General features: G+C 36.2%; 1 protein-coding gene across 1 annotated transcript in view; it reads right to left on the reverse strand.

The window, feature by feature from the left end:
* Positions 1-7,358: 7,358 nt before the first annotated feature.
* LOC145686793 (glyoxylate reductase/hydroxypyruvate reductase-like) overlaps positions 7,359-21,866 on the reverse strand; it is a 41,475-nt gene continuing 26,967 nt past the window's right edge. Inside the window, exons 5-6 of the mRNA XM_081760450.1 lie at positions 11,892-12,017; positions 7,359-7,642 (exon numbers count right to left, since the gene is read on the reverse strand). Of these exons, the coding sequence (XP_081616576.1) occupies positions 7,524-7,642; positions 11,892-12,017 (245 nt within the window). The 3' untranslated portion in view covers positions 7,359-7,523. The remainder of the gene's footprint in view (positions 7,643-11,891; positions 12,018-21,866) is intronic.

Raw genomic sequence — 21,866 nt, forward strand, 5'->3', positions numbered from 1 at the left:
AGACTCGCGTTCGGGCTACTTGAACTCATCCCCATATTTTCCTACAGAAAAAAAAATAAAATCTGCTCTGGGACTAAGTAGGACGACACTTTTTATTTACTGCAAAACACAAAGAGACCCTTTATCTAGGTTATCTCTGCTTCTACGAATAAATTGTGCACTGATGATTTTCTCACCGACAATTTTACCACTTGTGAACAAGGGTTACGATAAGCAACCTACCTTCCTGAATAAAAATCGACTAAAGTTTCACACCGTCTTTTATATACCGGTATTACAATATCTTTACTAAATGACATACACAATTTACTGCAAAATTAAAGCAAGTGCAAAAGAAAACCTATTTTTGTTCTCACTGAATTCCAATAATTTTAAAATGTCCTGATTTTCCGTTGATTCATTAATAGTTTGTATATTAGCATTTGCTTGTGGATTTCTCTTCTAGTAGGTAAGTACGTATTACACTAAATGTTCAATGAATCTTCTATCAATTTTATATGTAGCATCTGTATTCTTACATGTTTATTTTATAAATTTAATAATAGAATATAACTAACGTAAGAACTTTGTATATTGTAAAATTTTTTTGTTATTAGGATCGGTAGAGTTAATATACACGAGATCTTTTGAATGTTTATTCTTTCACCTTTTTATACTAAAAATACTAAGTACGAAACGAGTGTTCAGAGACACTGCAGTGTTCCATTCTTGCCTTCTAGTTCTCAAGTATGGCTCTGGAGGAATTCGTGCTTGGAGCTCTCAAGGCAAGACGCAGCTAATGGAAGGTAGGAATACTCGACGGCCCAATGCAGCCAACCAGAGGAGGTTTAGTTAGATAGGAGGCTCCAGCCCAACGCACCCAAGAGGGTAGGAGTATTCCATGCAGCCAGTGGGGAGAAGCCATGGCAATCGCAGAGCAGACTGAGATAACAGAAATAGAAAAGCTAAGGGGGAGGAAGGAGGCCCCTCAGGAAAACCAGCGCCCTGACAGAGAATAAGGCATCAACCATCTGTCTACAAGGCTCTCCTCACATGCAAGTAGTAACTAAAGCATCTGTCGGGACTTTTCTATCATTACGTTTGACATTTACTCGCGCGTCTGTTACAATGTGTAGATAGAAAGAAAGAAGGGTAAAGAAGAAGAAAGGAAAGCGAGAGAGATTTGTTTTGATACAAGGATGAAAACCTAGAAATTCAGGGGGACACATACCTCTGTTATGCTGCATGCTTAAGTATTTACACAAGGGAAAAGGTGGCAAATATCCATCTAATCATATATGTAATAGTTGGACAATGTTTAGCAGAAGGGATCCAGATATTTTTTCTAAAAACTGTTATAATTTTGGTAGTTTCTGTTCACATTAGGTTAGTTTAGGTTACTTTAGGTTAGGTTAGGCTAGTTTCGGTTAGGTTATGTTACTTTATGTTAGATTATATTAGTGTAGAAGTTCCTTATAATTTTAGAAAAAAAAATAGAATTTTGCTTATTTTGTTAGTTCAGGTTAGTTTAAGGTAGTTCAATTTAGTTTAGGTTAGATTTGATTAGGTTATGCTAGGTTTAAGTACTTGCATCTTGCATTTCTCCCATAGCCTAAATTTTGTATTTTTTACGTGCTTCTGGACCCTCTCTGCTAAACATTTACCTAAATTAACAAATTATCTATGATTTACGAAAAACTAAATTAATATGTTGTAAAAAATCTGTTGTCTGTAATGGGGTGGTATATTGTTAGTCAGGCGCCTTTTTTCAGCATGCAAATTGTCCGTTACATCGTCCATTATCTGTACTTTGGTCGTCATCGGTTTGCAGGCTGGAGTTACTTCTTCTGACTTCCGTCTTGCTTTACTGGTTAATGCTTTAATTAATTCAGTTGTTGCTTGTTTTGCCAGTTGTTTGATTTTCTCAGCATACGTTGGCTTGGTGACTTGTAATTTTCCTTTTGTTGTAGTAAGAACGTTAATTGTTTTAGAGAAAACCTTCTTGGTGGCTATTTGAATGGCTTCCAACATCCTATGATGTTCTTTTGTGGGGTGGAAATAGTTAGAACAGTGGTTACTCAGGCTACAATATTGTTAGTTGCTGTTTCTATTGCTGCTTAATTTATTTTATTGTGTGCTTCTCTAATGGTAATTCTTCTTGCTGTTTAGTATTCTGGCTCTGACTGAGAAGGGCCAGTAGCACAGGTTGGTACAGTATTTTCTTCGAATGAAAAGTTTGTGATTTTCTGTTGATTGAAAGTCGTGGGTCTTTATGGGCAGCTGCGCTTCCTGTTCTGTGGGTAGTTACTCTGCATTGGAATTGCCGCAATCTTTGTGTGCCTCCACAACTGAAGTATACGCGCTGTCCTGTGCTCTTAACCCGTAAGTACTATGGACCGTCTCTCAGACCGCTGCGACTTTACGTATCATTATATTTCTCACAGTCTCACTACTACAAGTGGATCTTTTCGTCTACCTTCCTGTCTAGCAAATGGTTACGCATCGTGAAGTTCGTGTTATACTTGATCCCCTGTGCGCGACTCTGGAGAGGTCGAGCGGTCTCACAGACTTTCAGAACAGAGATTTTGCTGTTCAGTTGTCTTTCGTTATCTACTGATTTTTAGCAGTTTTTTTGTCTTACCGTGTGGCACATCTTGCACCACACATCAAATAAAGAATCAGAGACTGGAAAACCTGAAATAATCATATTTTATAACGAGTAAAGGCAGAGTGGATACTCTAGGCAAAAAATTACAGATTACACATCAAGTCGTCGAACAAGACAATAACCATTGACAATTTTCTTTATGCTGGTGGATGTTGCGTGTGGAGTCAATGCGTATGTCTTGCATCAAGTCAACGCTAAGTCTGCAGTGACGACAAGACTTGATTTCATGAAAACGTTGGCAAAAGGTCTTCTTAGGCCTCACATAGAACATAGATTGTTCATCGGACATCTGCCATGAGAGCTGAGTTTTTCAATCAAAAGTATACTATAGCTTGAAAGCGAGTTTCCCATCATCGCGCACAAGGAGTTGAAGAGGAATACATAGTCTTCTGTCCACTGAGTTGTAAGCGGAAAGCAAAGATATTCGTGTCAGCGGTGTTGGGTACCAATTTCCTGCTGTTAGAAAAGTTAATGCGGTACTTTCTTTACCGGCAAAACGTATTTTATTTACTTTCGCCATCATATAAGAACTAAAAATAAGTTTTATTCATTACTTTTTCACTACAAAAAATGTAATAGTACAACAATAACAGTACTTTCTTGTAAATTTTAAAAATCTAAAATTCCATGTTTTTTCTCCGTTTTTACTGTATTGTTATTCTCAGTGCATCTATAAGAACACTGTACTTTAAATTAGTGTTATTTTGACTACATAGAAGCGGAGAAAAAATTGAATATTTCAACAATTACAATTTTAGAATATCAATGAAAGTTGCAAATTTTGACTATGTTCTCTTTCTCACTGTTTTAAAAATATAATGCTTTTTTTACATCGTGAAATTACTATGTTTTGATTTTCTATATGCAACTAAGATATGTAGGATAGCATTTTAAAAAATATGCAATAAAACTACTATTCAGAAAATGTGAAACAACAGTGCAGTCTGACAGACCGTTCCATAATAGTTACGTGATTATTTTCGTCCATAGTACTTAAGGGTTAATATGTCGTTGCCCATATTGGTAGCAATCCCAGCAGGACATCAGTCTTGCTGAAGTTTGGAGTTCTCTACTTTGAACCAACTGTCTTTAGTGTTCAGTCCATAGAATGTGAGCCGGTTTAAACTACCTGAGTTGGTGCAGAATAGTCTTAGCATCAGTGCTCCGTGGTTTTTGTTTGAATATGAATGAGGCTTGTGAAATGAATATTTTGATTCTTAAGGGTTGTTTTGACCTGATCAACATCGGTTGTAGTGAGTAAATCTTTACTGACACGTGTATGTGGTCGTCTGTTCCCCCCCCCCTTTTCTTCTGTACAGCTGTTGTTAGAAAGTTAGTCTTGGTTTTCTTCTCTTCTGTTTCTTCTCCTCACAATCTGGAAGTCCTCCTCTTTCTGATTTCCTAGTGTGTCTTTTGTTTGGAGTTCCTCTTTTTGTAGTGTTCGGCCAATCATCTGTTCGTGGGCAGTTTCCCGTGATCATCATAAGGATTAGATTCCTCTCCTATGTTTTCACTGTTTCACCTGTTTTGATTTTTCACCTACTTGTCTTTGTTTTGGTCCTCGTAAGGTCCGAAACCTGGTTTTGCCACCTTTGTGTGCTCTGATTTCTTTATCTATGTGCCCGTGCTGTGTCATCAGATTGTAGCTCAGAACAATCTCTAAAATATTCATTAAATGGATGTAACAATTGGGGATGAAACTGATGGACAACACGGTACTTAACTGTAAGAGTTATGACTGAATTTAAATAAAATTCAAATGTTTAACTTTGAGAATGATTAGTTGGGGAAAAGGTGAGAGAAGAGATAGGTTATGACTAAGAGATAAAAGATGAGCACTAGTCTGACAGATCCGATAAGACTTGTGTCGTTCTGGTCATCTGGATGATGGTTTTCCCTGAAGGAGTATGGATGTAATGGAGTCAGCCAACAACTAGAACTTAATCCTGCTGGACTGCCAGAGACGTCGAATCCTCTCGTCTCGATACGTCTCCAATGATGTTCTCCTACACCCTCATTCCACTAGTCAGATGTTGAACTCAATTGAATCTGCGGCGATGAACCAACAGAATGGCACTCCCAAGACATGGAGTTGGTTGTTCTCCAATCGAGTGACGCGCCTCTCACGACGATCCTGCACCTTCCCCAGCCTTGTGGCGAATACCCCCTGTCGATGTGTCCTCCGTGGTTTTGCTTAATAGAAAAACGACGAGTCTGACATTCAGTGAATTAGGAAGTGTCAGGGTAGACGGAAAGGAACGCGGAAAAGTCTAGTCGTGTTTATTGACAATTTCAAAAGTGACAATCAACAAATACCTGCTTATACAAGCTGTCTGGCAATGTACAACATTAATAAAAGTTTTGTTCCGTTGGATTTTAAATTTTCATAATTCTGTTGTGGATAAATGTAATTTAATAAAGTAATTGAATTTAGCGAATTAAGTTAAGAGTTTACACAGTTATCAACTGGTCACTTCACAGTTACTTCACATCTATGTAGGAGCATCTCATGGAGTTTCTGGTGATTTAACTCTCTCTCTCTCTTCCTTGATCGTTAGTGCGCTTTTCCCTAATTATTGCGTGTTAATCTAAATCGGAGTTCTTGAAGATCCTGAGGAAGACAGTTCTATTTTGAAGAATACTCTGAATTTATGTTTTTCCTGTTGTACTAGATAGAATTCGTCTTGGTCCATCTTCTTTCCAATGTACTTGGTCCTCTGCGATTCTGCTGACCTTCTGGATACTCATCGGAGCAATTTTCATCTAGTGTAGTTGCTTCCATTGCTTGTAAGTTTATCTTTCTCAGCATGGCGTCTCCTCTGTTTGAAGCTTCTCGTGTTCTGGTGCTGTTTTCATGTGTGCTTCTGTCCAGGTCTTCTTTGAGGTGGTAGCAAACTACTTCTTTCTCTGATGGTATTCTGGTTGGTGTATTCTTCCATGCATGGTCCTGTTAAGGGTTGCACTTCTAAGTTTGGTTAGAATTAATGAGTATTAATAGGGTTTTGGATTTCATTAACTTTTTTGTATAGTGCTATTCTAATGCTACCCAAAGAGATAGTATTGCGTTCCCGTAAGAAGACTGTCACAAAGGCTGTAGAACTTATATGGCCAGTGCGAATCTTGGTCCACAATAGGGAGTCAAGCCAACGGAAAATAATGCCTATTTCTTATGAAGCGGTGTGTGTGAAATGTTGTGTTAACTATCTTTATTAAGGACAAAGTTTCTTTTTGTGAAGGATAAAGCTATCCTTGCCTTTCAGCGGCAGCCTTGTTAATACCGCAAGGTTTTCCCGGTTTTGCTTAGTAAATTGTATTCATTAAAGATTTCTTTGCTTCTACATTCTTGATAGTCATCTGCAATCCAACTCGCTGCTGCTCAATAATTCCTGCCTCCCTCTCCTCTGACTGGATAATTACATATCTGACCCTGAGGTCTTCGCCCCTTCTCTTTTGTATTGAATCTTAATGATATCCCTCATTAAATGTCCGCACTGGAGCTGTTGTAGATGTCTTCTGTCTTCGTAATTATATGACAGCTGGTAGAGTGTACTCTGCTTGTTTGTTTATTAGTGTCACATGGTTGGGATATTGCAGATGATTAACTTCCCGTCATCAGTGGGCAAGCGATCAAATATGGGTGTGTTCAGGTACCGAATGAGCAAGAACAAACAGGCTATGATTCGTTGTTCCTTCTTGGCTGCCGACAATGTATAGGGTACCCACTTTCTTAACTTGTGACTTCCCTATCCCATGCAGGTGCAGTTTGACTGTTTTCAGTGGAAACATGGAACCTTTCTGTAAGTTCGTCACATGTTAGACCGCTGTTCTTCTCGATGGCCTCGTCATTCAACACATGTGGTCGTCTACTGCAAGGTTCATCCGAAAGGCTTATATCTCCCAAACGGAATTTCTGAAACCAATGCTTGGCAGTGCATTTGTTCATGCCATTCTTCTCAAATCCCTGGCATATGCGACTTGATGCGGCAGCTGACACACACACACACACACACACACACACACACACACAAAAAAAAAAAAAAAACGTGAAAAAGCTGCTTCGATGCCTCAATTTCTCTTTTGACACTGAATGAGTTATAACTGATGTGTGTGTGCTACGTGCCCGGTCGATTGTGATACTAACTTCCGATCGCTTGGCAGGCGCGTGCATCATTTCGTTTCCTCTGTGTGAGCGCATGATTAATGGGACATCAAACTCGGCAAGAACATTTTCCCTGATTCAATCTCAGACCGTGTGAGTTTGTAGAGAAGAACATCGTGTTCGTGGGTTTTCTCGTGGTTCTCCCTTTTCCTCCCACATTTGCACTTCAGCAATTCTTTCATAGTCGTTTGCTTTCATTAATCATCCGTCCCCTTTAACCTAAAGAATATAATCGTGAGACGTTAAACTGGAAATCGTATTTCATTTCTCTCCTACACAGGGAAGTCCTTAAAAAGATACTGTATTGTCATGCATGTAATCGGTGATGTGGTAAGAGAAAAACATTACAATTGATTAAATACGTACACATCAAGAACACAATCTGAGCGAAACCACATAAAACTCCCACTTAAAAAAAAAAAAAAAAAAGTGCTATTTTGAATCATATAAATTGTGTAAACTCAACTTTTATTAAAATGTCAAATTATAATGTTCACCGAGCTTTAGAAAATACGGTTGAGAATGTTGAGAAAAATTAATAAAAATGCTACATCGAAAAAATAAAATCATATATTCTTATTGCAAACACAACTATCAAAATCACATAGTTATTTCATTCACATTATAACACATGACTTAGAAAACCACTAGAAAAGAATCACGTTATTTTTAACGTCAAATTACATAAAACTGTTAATAATATGGTTCATCACGCTGTTACTTTAGCTCTGATGGCATTGGCTTATTCTCCAAAGCAGCTATAATGTTTTTGGCTGTAAGTACACCCATGTCAGTTCTTGTTTGTATTGTAGCGCTTCCAATATGTGGTATTACAACTGAAAAGTAAAATAAATAAATTATTACATTTCGTATTATAAAATAGTTATTATTTTATAATACCAATTTATTAATTATTTTATAATGGTATTTTATAATACCATTTAATTATTAAATAAATAAATAAATAAATTATTACATAACACTCGTATTACATTTGGTACAAAATTAATTGTTAACTAGAAGACCAATTAATTACAAATCAACGAGTAACATACAGAGTTTGTCCCGGAAGTAGTAGGACTGATTTTTTTCCCGCCAAAACATGGAGGGGAATGTTACTGCATTGGTTAGGTGGTGGTGGCTCTTAGCTACTAATGTACCAGTCCTCTCCAAGCCTTCACGGAGTGTAGATCGAGTTTAAGGTTAACCCCTTTCATCTTCACAATGAATCGTTTGTTAGAACAGCGTTACGCGGTGAAGTTTTGTATCAAACTGGCTAAAACTGCGAGTGAGATCCATAACATGATCAAGACTGCTTATGGGAGTGATGCCATGAGTCGAGCAAGTGTTTTTGAGTGGCATAAATTGAGCAAGTCGAAATTGATGTTGAAATCATTTTTTCTGAATGCAAAGGAGTGGTTCACAGAGAGTTTTTACCGCCTGGTCAGACTGTAAATGCTGCATTCTACGTGGAAGTACTTGAACGACTCAGAAAACGGGTCGCCCGCGTTCGTCCAGCAATCGCTTGATCATGGAAGCTTCATCACGACAATGCGTCGAGCCACGCCGCCTTTGCTGTCATGGACATCCTGACCAAACATGGCATCACACAGCTCCCAAGCCATCCTACAGCCCAGACGTCGCTCCTGCAGACTTCTTCCTCTTTCCCCGACTGAAAAGGGCCATGAAAGGACGACACCTTAGCTCGGTCCAGGCCATTCAAGAGGCCGTAACGTGGCAGCTGAAGAGCATTCCAGTTTATGCGTTCCAGGGAGCCTTCAGTGATTGGCAGAATCGCTGGGAACGCTATGTTGATGCAGAAGGGGTATATTTTGAACACCATTTAGGTAATGTGTCAAAATGGTGAATACTTAAAAAAAAAAAAAAAAAAAAAAAAAAATCAGTTCTACTACTTACCGGAAAATTCCTATATTTAGTGTTCATGATTACACTTTTACTGTATTGACACTTCACAAATACAAACTGTCTATAAAATAAGTTAAAACATAACATTTTCAGATTACAAGTTACCTATTTTTCATTAAGGTCTTATATTATAAACACTATCCATTTTCTTTCTCGAACGTTTTTCAGTGGTTGGCCAGTTAGCCCTACCACTACCTATATCCAGAAGATGGAGCTGCCATCTTCAAGGGTTTCAAAACAAATTTTTACATTTCTCCAGTATTACACAATAATTTCAAGTACGTGTCCACTATTTCCAGTATCGATACAAATTTCCAGTAGATTTTCACTATTTCAAGAACCAGTAGATACTCTGAATACGAACAAAATTATACAGGGTTTTTGGAAAACTTCGCGCGAAGAAAACTTACTCTTGAAAGTAAATTATTCCTTGTAGGTTTTTCTTAAGAAATTAGTTATGCTATATAATAGAGATATTAATGAATTATTTCTTTACAAAATACTAACAAAATAGCCTGAGTTGGTTTTAATAATAGTAATAACACTCCAAGAGTGCGGTAACCCTTGTGGATATTTTTATGGAAGCGATTTACACAACCTTCTAGGATTATTATAAAAATATATGTTCATAAAATATCAATAAAATCACCTGAATCAGTTTTGAGAAAATTGTCAAAAACCTCACAATCAAGAATAAAATTACTCCTTGCGGACCTTTTATATATATATTATATATATAAGAAATTACTCATCCTATATTCTAGTGTTACTATTTAAGAAATATTAGCAAAATCGAGTCACTTTCGAAAAATTCGTTCGGAAGTACTCACTTTCAAGAGTAAATTGCCATTTATGTATTTTCTCAGCACAAATGAGTTGTGCCGTACTGTCAGATGGAACACTTAAAAATGAAATATAAACAAAACCGCCCGATCGTTTTTGAGAAAATTGTCCAAAAACAACTCACTCCCAAAACTTAAACTAGTCCTCGTCGGTTCCGTCCCCCCCCCCCCCAAAAAAAAAAAATTACATATCATAATATAGAATTGTTAAGAAATATTGACATATGACATACCTAGGTATAAACAAAATTGTTAGGTCGAGAAAACTTTTTTCCTTTTTCTTTTCCTTTTTTCTTTCTTTTTTTTTTGGTATTTTCACATTTTATTTTTCAAGATAAAGAAGAAAATTCGAAAAGAAAAAACAACTACAGACTGTTATTTAAAAATTAATTTCAAAATTTGATGGCCTATCTGTGGAAATGCTGAACGGTATGGCCTATAGCAGAATGCATATACATCAGGGTGATGCAGATACGCTGAAAGGTATGGTCTATAGCAGAATGCATATACATCAGGATGATGTAGATACGCTAAACGGTATGGCCTATAGCAGAATGCATATACATCAGGGCGATGCAGATACGCTGAACGGTATGGCCTATAGCACAATTCATATACATCAGGGTGATGTAGATGCGCTGAACGGTATGGTCTATAGCAGAATGCATATATATCAAGACGATGTAGATACGCTGAACGGTATGGCCTATAGCAGATACATCAGGGTGATGTAGATGCACTAAATGGTATGGTCTATAGCAAAATGCATATACATCAGGATGATGTAGATACGCTAAACGGTATGGCCTATAGCAGAATGCATATACATCAGGGCGATGCAGATACGCTGAACTGTATGGTCTATAGCAGAATGCATATACATCAGAGTGATATAGATGCGCTGAACGGTATGGTCTGTAGCAGAATGCATATACATCAGGATGATGCAGATACGCTGAACGGTATGCCCTATAGCAGAATACATATACATCAGGGTGATGTAGATGCGCTAAACGGTATGGTCTGTAGCACAATGCATACACATGATACGCTGAACGGTATGGTCTATAGCAGAATGCATATATGTGATACACTGAACGGTATGGCCTATAGCAGATTGTATATACATCAGGATGGGCAGATATTCAAAACTCACTTTTTCAGGATGTAGGGGTCATGAAATGTGTAAATCTGTTCAACTCTCGAATTAAATTTTTCCACTATCACCATCCTTTCTTTTCTCCTATTATCTCTCGAGGAATAAGGTATAAAAAGTTCCAGAATTAAGAACGGTAGAATGAAGTCGTCAGAGAAGGCTCGTACAGTTCTGAGAAGTTCAGGATGATTATCAGGAAGAAGAGGACAACAGAATTTCAAAAATACTGTAAACTTTAAATAATATTGATAACTTAATTAGATTTAAATTACAAACTTTACTAAGATAACCATTTCCAGTTTTATATATGGAATCAGGGTATAGCTCAGAGCTTACACTTCGAGACAAATAGTAAAAGAGGCTTCTCGGACCGAAAATTTGTCCGAATTCCCAGTTTTAATGCTACTGATCACAAGAATGCAAGTTTTGCTTGCAAACTGTATGAAATTTTGTATTACGAGGTTTTCTGTATGACCCACCAACAAACATAAATGTAATATTCATTCTTTGATAGAAATTTAATTTTCTAACTACTAAGCAAAACTCATTTTCAAAGGAGTGAAACTTGCAAGACGCAGAAAATCTGTATGTCTAGATGGAAAAATTTTAACAATCTGTATGTCTAGACGGAATAATCTTAAAAATCTGTATGTCTAGATGGAAAATCTAACAATCTATATGTCTAGAAGGAATAATTTTAAAGATCTGTATGTCTAGAAGAAATAATCTTAAAAATCTGTATGTCTAGAAGAAAAAATCTTTAGAGTCTGTATGTCTAGAAGAAAAAATCTTAACAATCTGTATGTCTAGAAGGAATAATCTTAAAAATCTGTATGTCTAGAAGAAAAAAATCTTTAGAGTCTGTATGTCTAGATGGAAAAATCTTTAGAATCTGTATGTCTAGATGGAAAAATCTTTAGAATCTGTATGTCTAGAAGGAAAAATCTTATGAAAAATAATAATAAAGACTGTAAGATAAACAATGTGCCAGTCAACTTTCTATGTTGAGTTTTATAGGAGATAGGTTATGAAAAGGGAGTTCTTTTTCAATTGTATTACTAGTTTTACTTTTAACAAGCTTTCCAAAACCACAAATTGGATTTCCTATACCACTACTTAATTTACTGATGTAACTGATTAAAATAAGACAAATAATCTTACCACAGTTTTTTAATGTAAGCAACTGATGGTCTCTTGGAAGAGGCTCAGGAGTCATCACATCTAAACCAGCTGCTCCTATTTGTCCCGTCCTCAATGCCTCTATCAATGCATCTTGATCAACCACACCTAAAGTAATAAAAACAATATAAATTAATTAATTAATTAAAGAATATCTTAAATCGTTGAAATGTCTCAAAATGTATCGGAACAGGTTATTCGAATGAGATTTCCAGAAATATTAAATTAGTTTTCTTAAATCCGAACCGATTCTTAGTGAACGTTAATTGTCCATGTTTATTTTGGACAATCTTATAACTACTTCAAATTTAATGCCTACACACAGTATATACAAGATGCGATCAGAAAGTACGGTGAATGTAGTTTCACAGTGCCACCTATAGATGGTGTATCCATTTCAACTAGTAAGCAAGGTAGTCTAAACCTTTGGTATAATTAGTGTCGAGTTTGAACGAGTTGTGTCATATTAGTTAGCTTCCAGAGGCAGAAGAGTGAGGACGTATTAAGTGGCTGTCGGGGGTCACCATTAAGTTTTGTTCTAAGCTGCAAAAAAAAAGTACCGAACAAGCTCACGAAATGTCAAAATCAGTGTATAGCGATGAAGCGGTAACATTGAAGAATGTTTGCAAGTGGTATGAGCGATTCAAAAGCGGTAAAGAGTCGGTTAAAAACGAGCAACGATCGAGACGTCCTTCGACGTCAAAAACAGATGAAAACGTGCAAAAAGTGACACAAATGATTTGTTCAAACAGGCGAATGACTATTCGAAAGGTTTCCGAAGAACTAAATATCTCGTATGGGTCCGTGAAAAGCATTCTAACCGATTAGATAGGCAAATGGCTTCCTTCTTTACCACGAAAATGCGCTGTGCTATACTTTGCTTTTGATCCGCGAGTTTTTTTAGCTAAAAAAAAAGAATATTCCTGTCTGTCCACATTCACTGTGCTCTCCAGATATAGCCCCATGCCACTTCTGTCTCTTTTCAAAAATTAGAATTATGCTTGAAGGAATACGTTTCGACACCATTTCTGATTTTGAGAGGGCCACGACAGAGCAGCTAAACGCCCTTCCAAAAGAAGTCTTCCAGAAATGCTTCCAGTCTTGGATTTAACGTTGGGATAAGTGTATTGCTAGCCAAAGACAGTATTCTGAAGGAGATTAAATCAAATTCCATGTAAGTTTATTGCTTTGTTTCTAATAAAATTATTCACCGCACTTTTTATCAAATTCCATGTAAGCTTATTACTTTGTTTCTAATAAAATTATTCACCGTACTTTTTATCAAATTCCATGTAAGCTTATTACTTTGTTTCTCATAAAATTATTCACCGTAATTTTTATCAAATTCCATGTAAGCTTATTACTTTGTTTGTAATAAAATTATTCATCGTACTTTTTATCAAATTCCATGTAAGCTTATTACTTTGTTTCTAATAAAATTATTCACCGTAATTTTTATCAAATTCCATGTAAGCTTATTACTTTGTTTCTAATAAAATCATTCACCGTACATTTTATCAAATTCCATGTAAGCTTATTACTTTGTTTGTAATAAAATTATTCATCGTACTTTTTTGCTCACACTTTGTACACAGAGAGGTCCTCAATTCACGCTACTGTTACAGTATACTCCAGGAATTGCAAATATTGTGAACTTTTTGGTCTTTTGTAGTAAACAAAGTAAGAGCAAACTGATTGAAGATATTGAATGGACATGTACCATGCGCAATATGTTAACCGTAAAATTCGCTAATTGTCACTGTCATGCGATATACTACATTAAACATGAAACGTAATACTCACCGTAATATAGAAGAAGAATATCGGGACGGTATAGTTTGTGTGTGTGTTCTAATAAGTGTAATCTCAAAAATAAACACGTTAAGTACATTACTACTAACAAAGCATGCAATATAACCATGGTAACATCAGTATTTTGATCTCCTTCCCCCTTCCAGATAGTCTTCAGACTAGTAAAATAATTAAAGAAAAGGATTTTTTTTTTTTAATATGCAGAATTTTTACCTAAGTATAGACTACACGACTTATTCATTCACAATATGAATTTTCTCTTCCTTTTCTTATTTTAAGGATACGCAAAGACCAGTAAATATACTACTAGCTTCTTTACTAGTGATTTATATAAGTATCTTTTAAGGTAGCAGAACTTGTTGAAATTAGCAAAAAATTAGCTGAAATTCTGACATTCAGTTGTTACAAAAACTCCATAAGATTTGCTAGACCACAACACTCTCTAACCCCGTAGTGTTAGTACTACTCTCCTCGCAGCTGCAGAGAGGTTTGAGAAATAAAAGTACACCGATAAGATACCTGAAAGGCTGCATTTTCAGTTTTATTCAGAATTACATTACTAATGTGTGACAAATTTTGTAAGTTAAACAGTAAACTTGCTCCAAACTTCGGATCGGTTTATATGCACATTTAATTTTCGGACTTTTTTTTATGTTTACCAACTGGGTAAATTAAAACAAGGCTAGCGGAAAAGATTTTTTTTTTCCCCTTTTACACGGTATCTACTAAAATTTCAAAATGAAATTTCGTGACATTTTCGTGACCTTTTCTTTACCAAATCATAAAATTTCCTAACATTTTCAATAGCGAATTTGGGTGCAAATTAGACCGAATTTTCATCCATGCGATAGAAACGTACTTTGCTTGCGATTTGGTAGCGTTTAAAGCCGACCATAGACATTTTTGGTGGTGAATTTTGAGGTCTTATACAACAAACTTTTCCAATCTGTACTTACATTTGTAGTTTTAAAAAATCATGACCCAAAAGCTAAATTTCGTGACTTTTTCGTGACATTCATGACCGTTTTCTGATTTCGTGACTTTTTGTGACATTCGTGACCGATAGACACCCTGTTTTATCATCATCATCGTAGGTATTCTACCATTATTGGCAGGTCACTTGCCACAACTAAAAAGCTTTCATGCTTCACAGTCATCCGCTAACCTCTTCACCTTCACGTACGATTCTTCTCTTTTGATAACGTCAATGAATTTAGCCTTCTTCGCTTCCTCCCTCTTTTTCCTGCCACTATACCCTCTATCACGTCCCTCATGATACAGTTCCTTCGTAACCAATGACCCAACCAGTTTCTCTTCCTTTTCTTAATAATATCTAAAGTTGTTCTTCCCCCAGCCACCATTTCTAACACCCTCACATTCGTTTTCCGCTCTACCCAGCAAATTCTTTCCATTCTTCTCCACACCCACATTTCGAAAGCTTCCAGTCGTTTTTCATCATTTTTGCGTAATGTCTATGTTTCTGACCCATACAGCACAACAGTCAACACGAAGCATTTTATGAGTCTTTTTCCCAACTCTTTATTCAAGCTTCCACAAAATAACATTTTCTTCCTCCTAAAGGCTTCTTTCGCCATTCCTATCCTTGCTTTCATTTCACGTCCGCACTTCGCATCATCACTAATAATACTACCCAGGTATTGAAAACTAGTCACCTGTTTTATTTTTTCCCTTCCTATTTCTATATTTGACACCGACCCCTTTGTTCCGATCACCATGGCTTTTGTCTTTCTAACATTTATTTTCATCCCATATTCTTCACAGTTCTTCCTCAATTTTCTAACATTTTATTGATTTTTCCCTTCAGATTTCGCAACAAGCACCATATCATCGGCAAACCGTATATATATCATTCTACCTCCTACTGAAATACTATCTTGATTAAGCTTAATATTAAAGTGTATAATAAATCAATCACGACAGAAAAGAGAGAGAGGAGAGGGGGAGAATTCGAGAAAGTTCGAAGTATTTGAAAAGTGTACCAGCACAGAACAGAAACATACAGTAAAAGAAATGTGGGAAAGAGGTAATACACAGATAAATTTTACCAACAAATAGAGTATTTTATTATTCAGTCTGGAAGTGCCAAGAAAATGTAGAAAGTTCATATACATAAATTGTTTCATCCATTTACTAACGTATAAAGCGGAGCTAAGGTCTAAGAAGCATGTTGGAAAAACAGTAATGACAAAATAAACAAATGGGACTATATGAAAGACTGTGGGAGAGGATAGCTTGTTGCAGAACATGATCACTAGAGCAACCCAAAAGCATAAAAAGCATAATAGCGATTTGCACATATGATTGGTACCTTAAACATGGTTGGGGTTGTCTAAGGGTCCAGAAGAAACTAATTTTAAAAGCATAATAAAGCATAATTTTAGAAAATAAAGCATAAAGCATAATTTAAAATATATAGCACAATACTTGGAAAATTCTGTTTAACTGCAAGTTTAACATACTATATTAATATTTTTAACCAATATTTACAGTGCAACACCTTTGCAAAGCTTATTTTTATTCATGTAAACTTCTTTTCGGCGTAATCCTTTGATGTGAAGAAAAAAAAGTAAAAGAAGAAGAAAGCTTTCCGCCAACAATGAATAGTATACAAGAACTCCACACTGCATTGTTATGTGCACCTCTTGAACTCGAGCACTTTCTGTACTTTTTGGTGGCATTTTTTACTTTCCCTTTCTGTATATACGTACCTTTAAGGTGCCCACAAGTGATAAGAAAAACTGACTTGAGCAGATATCTCTTTACAGTGCATTAAGTAGAAAGTTCATTAAATATGAAAGAAATTGGTTGCATAAAATATTCATAAATAGATCAAGATATTTAGAATATTTAATATATAGTAAACATTACACATTATACACGATTAATGTAAAACAATGATTAAAATTAACAATAAAGCATAATAAAGCATAATTTGGAAAAAAAAATAAAGTATAATTAAACAAAAAATAAAGCATAATATGGGTTGCTTTAGTGATCAGGAAAAGATTAAAATGATAGGAATACATTTTCGAAGAAATGAAACAAGAGGTTCCACAAGAAATTTTGGACAAAGAGATTGAACGATTGGAAGGAACCAAGGAAAACTGATGAGGAATGGAATAGACAAGAGAGAACTTATCGATTAAAGAGTGGGAGGAAAGAAAAAGATTGAAGAGCTTAGCCCACATCCAACACAAGAAATGGATAAGGAAACCGTATCTAGGAACATGGAAATTATTTATCCGCCATCAATACAAATCAAAGTGATAACGGTACATTTTATGTGAAAATGGATTGAATCAATTAATGGGATACACCACATCCCCATAAGCAGGACTTCAATGAATATTCAGTGGAGCTCCTTCGTGGCTGAGGTTAGCGTACGCGCCTTTGGCGTGGGAGACCTAGGTTCGATTCCCGGTGGGAGCTCATGTGGTTTGGTTCCATGTTAATCAGTAGGTCCATCTCATATAGCTTCAGTGCTGAACCGGACGTTAAACTCAACTTAGTATTCAGTGTGTTAAAATATCCGGACCAAGAATGAAACAAATTTGCAGATTTCTGTGAGGATCTGTTAGCAACTACGCTACCAGCTTCCTGCAACACCTTTTATCACTCTTGAGGTTGGACATAATACCGAATTCAACAGTCGTAAGTGTACCATAATAAAGACACTGGGTTGTCCAACGTGAATATAGTACATACATAGAGATGCAAGGGCTCGGAAAAAAAACGGCTTTTTTGGAAAAAAACTCGGTTTTTTCTGCTTTGCTTTTTTGCTTCGGAAATTTTGGGCTTTTTTCAAAATTCTGCTTTAAATCGATAAAGCAGACTTTGTTTCGCTTCTCTATAACACAGAAAGTCATTTAATTAGTGGTTGATGCCGATAATAATATAAAACCTCGAAAGTAAACCATGAATTTCGAAAAGATATTTTAAACAATTTTACTTCAACATTTTTACATTATGAATTCCAAAGGATTAACCAATGTATATAATAAACACATTTTAACCTCCTATATACAAAAGTAAGCAGAGTTGGCAAGAACCATGTTTTTTTCTGAAAATGCCAAAAACCCGTTTTGGGGGGGGGGGCAGTTTAAACCAGGCTTTTTTGGGGTTTAAACCAGGTTTTTTGATTTAGATATTTTGCTTTATGTATTTATATTACATATTCACAGAAATAAGTTTGTTTCGCCTTGGTGTTATTATTCAACAACGGGGTTATGCTGGAAGAGGTCCCATAAGCTTAAAGAAGTCCGGTCAGTAAATTTCTTAAATTGAGAAACTCCCGCCCTAGCCATCGGGAAAATCCCGTCATTCTTTTAAATGTAAAACAATAACGGGAAAATCCTGTAAAATTTAATTTGCATGTAAAATTTAAAGGTCAACGTATTATAATCAGTACGCTAAAACTGAGTGACACACAATCATAGTCAACGTCTTGCGAATAAAATCAGAAAAATAAACACACTGCTGAACAAGACTGCACTTATTTAATATAAAAACACATTTACACGTGACGTTTCGATCTTCTATCCAAGATCCTAATCAGACGTGAGTGTAAGTCTGATGAGGATCTTGGATAGAAGATCGAAACGTCATGTGTAAATGTGTTTTTATATTAAATAAGTGCAGTCTTGTTCAGCAGTGTGTTTATTTTTCTAAAACTGAGGTATTAAATTACAAATTTAGTATGTAGGTATAATTGAAAGTCCAATCCAAGCTAATGTTGGAAGCTAAGTAGGCAATCGATAAATTTTACCAATTTTAATCAATATATTTAAGCAACCTTCGCTTCTTTATAAAACAACAGGCATGCAGAAATATATAATTTGGTTTCGTTTTGTATGTTTAGGCTTAACATCCTTACGTAATACCGAGGTTATCAAGGAGAAGACTTTCGCTTAAAGTGACATCCGAAAGAGTACTTGGTTTACACATGAAAGAAGGGTTGTGGTTCGACCGAGAATTGAACATGGGACACCTTGATTAAAAGGTGAAAAGGAAATAAGACTAATGCAGATGGTTTGACATGTGAAATGTCACCATGAAGTTCACACGATTCGCATTTTGTTCTTTTAATTTTTTAAGTTTAAACCAGTTATTTAAAAAAAAAACAGCTGGTGTAAACGAGCCAACCCTAAGAGTAAAAACTTCTTTCAAAAAATACACAAATAACTAGCAAAATTGTATGTAGTATTTTTACTTCAAAATATTCCATACCCTCTTTTTGAAACAAAATAAAATTAAAATAAAACATAAGAGAAATACTTAGATTTGTATGATACAATTAAAGGCTGCATATGGTTCTGTATATTCTTGAAATTCTACAGTCAAGTTTTTTATAACCACCATTAAGGGCGCCCATCAGGGGGTTAAGGGGGCGCTTGCCCCCTAGAGGAAAATGTACTTCAGAATATTGAAAATCCAATAGGATTTTTACATTAGTTACAGCAAAATTTGAAACTATTTTTGAAACGTCGCTTATACTTGCCCCTCCTTGGAAACCACAACATGGGCGGGCCATCATGGTTTACCTAGTCCTCAAGTTTTCTGAATTTTTAACAAGAGGGATTCAACATATCATTACGGAACAAAAAAAAAAAAAGACTACGGAATATATTTAAGTTAAGCTAAATACAACTGCACAACAAACATGACTGAGTGGTTGGCTTTTGCGCTTCTATCGGGAAGTCCGGGATTCAACCCAGCATTCGACCATTCTGACAAAGCCTTCCTTCATTCCATCTGAGAATGTAGAAATAGTGCGTGTACTGGCCGACTAGGAGTGTAGGAGTTGGCCGACTTCCTTTCTTATTGTTTTTAAATCGTTATTATTACTAATTACCAGCAGTGACGGTTTTGCGAAGGTTAGAGGATCGGTCTTTCGGACTAAAGCCTGTTCTCCAAAGTTGTGGAATGTCTAAAACGAACAAAATATCTATTAGTTATGCCTTTACTCATAAACTTTAAGCTCCCGTCAAATAAAAATTACGAATGTTTAGAAAAACTAAACATTAGTAGTAAGAAAACCCCTCCCAAAACACTTTTTTAAATTCGCCACTGATTCTCAGTATAAAATGATCTTCAAGGTTGTATCCGGAAGATTATTGCTAAACATATAAACGAAACGAAATATTAGTTATGCCTGTACTCATAAACTTCAAGCTGCTCCCAAATAAAATTAGGACGTTTTAGAAAACAAAACAATCAGAGAAACCCCTCCCAAAGTACTTTTCTAAATCCGCTATTGATTATTTGTATAAATTGGTATTCAAGGTTGTATCTGGAAAATTATTGCTAAATCATTGCACAACTACAGTATAACAGAAATGTGGAAATACGGTTTGACGGACATATTGAAAAACGTATGCTTTGACGGATATATAGAAAAACGTAAGTTTAACTTTCGTGCTAGAAGCTGGAGTACTAAGCTCTTAGAAATGAAACACGGATGACAAACTAAAATGATCTAGAGAAGGAAAAAAATGTCGATAACTCAAAAGTTAAAATAAAGTTAAATAACCTGTAAAATTGCCCTCAAATACTACATTCTTCATGTTAGCTTTAATTCGTAAAATATGTGCTCCATCCATCTTGATGGTGAATTACAGAGCTAAATATGGCATTCAGGTCGTGGAAATCTTATCTAACTATAGAATATACTATAAGAAAGCTATTTGGATAGAAAAATCATGAAAATGAAAAAAGCCAAAATTTCCAAAATTCTCGGTTTTTTTCCAAAAAAGCCGGCTTTTTATGTGAAAAAAACTATCGATTCAAAAAAGCCGGCTTTTTTGCATCTCTATACATACAGTCCATGTTATCTGAAACTATGAGCCGGAAACCACGCTAACTCTACTTTTACCCACTCCACTCCTCTAGTCATTGACTACCGCCGTATTTTCCCAGTTTTCCTTGGTATTCCTCGCAATTGTTTAATTTCCTTCTCCAATACTTCTTTTCCCGGCTGTCCCTCATTTTTTCAAGCTTTTAGAAACTATTCATTGGTGATGGAACATTTGGAACACCCAATTTTTATTAGCATTTTGATATCTAATCATTTCTGTATTTTTTTCCAGGTAAATTTCTGTCTCATTAAATTATTATCTACAAAGTCTTATATATCAATGAAAAATAACTGGACCGGGACTCAAACCCAGGACCTCAGGCATATCGTGCCGATGCGTTAATCACTCTGTCACTCAGTCCGCTCCCGAAAACAGCCACCCACTCTGTCACTCTCGAGGTCGGTGCTCTCCACTCTGGGGAGAGGAAATGGTGTAGTGGTTAACGCATCACCACAGTATGCAGGAGGTCCCGTGTTCGAATCATGGTACAGTCAGTCACTTTATCACTTTTTATGTTTTATAGAATCCTTACTCGCCAACGCAGTACGCAACAGCTCAAAAATTTGGTGTACATTGAAAAAAAATGGGACTATTTTTATTTCACTTTTGTTATAAAAGAATTTTCAAATCATGCTAGTATTTGTGTGTTATAAGAAATGGCCATACTAATAGAGTAGGCAAAAGTGTTTTTTAAAAAATTCTAGTAGCTGCCCTTGCTAGAAGGAAATCTTTACAAACTATGAGGGATATCCAGGAAGTACCAGACATTTTGGCCTATCGCGGCAGTGGGCTGGGCTAGAGTTGCTATATTGGTGTCAGAACGTTGCCACACTCAGTACACGTCCAACTGTGGTAGCGTGAGGACTATGACGCTCTTACTCTGCTTTCTGTGACGTGTTACAATGTGCGCTGCAATAGAGATGCGTTCTGTGATTAGGTTTCTGTTAGGAGAGGTGTTGTGAAACACTGAGAAAGTTAAGGCGCGCGATTCAAAACAGCGCGAAGGTGTTGGTTTTTTCACGACAACGCACGTTCACACACGTCCAAGCGTACCCAAGAGCCCTTTGGATAGTTTTTAATGGGAGGTGTTCGATCACCCACCATACAACCCGGATTTGGCGCCGAACGACTACTACCTCTTCCCAGCGATGAAGACATGGCTCACTACACAACGCTTTGATACAGAGGCCGAACTGAATGCCGGTGTAAGCTAGTGGTTGAAATCGCAGCGGCAGATTTCTACCGAGGCGATATTGAAGAACTTATGCCA

Source organism: Thermobia domestica, chromosome 5, assembly GCF_964235325.1.
Source record: "Thermobia domestica chromosome 5, izTheDome1.hap1.1, whole genome shotgun sequence".
Lineage (NCBI taxonomy): Eukaryota > Metazoa > Arthropoda > Insecta > Zygentoma > Lepismatidae > Thermobia > Thermobia domestica.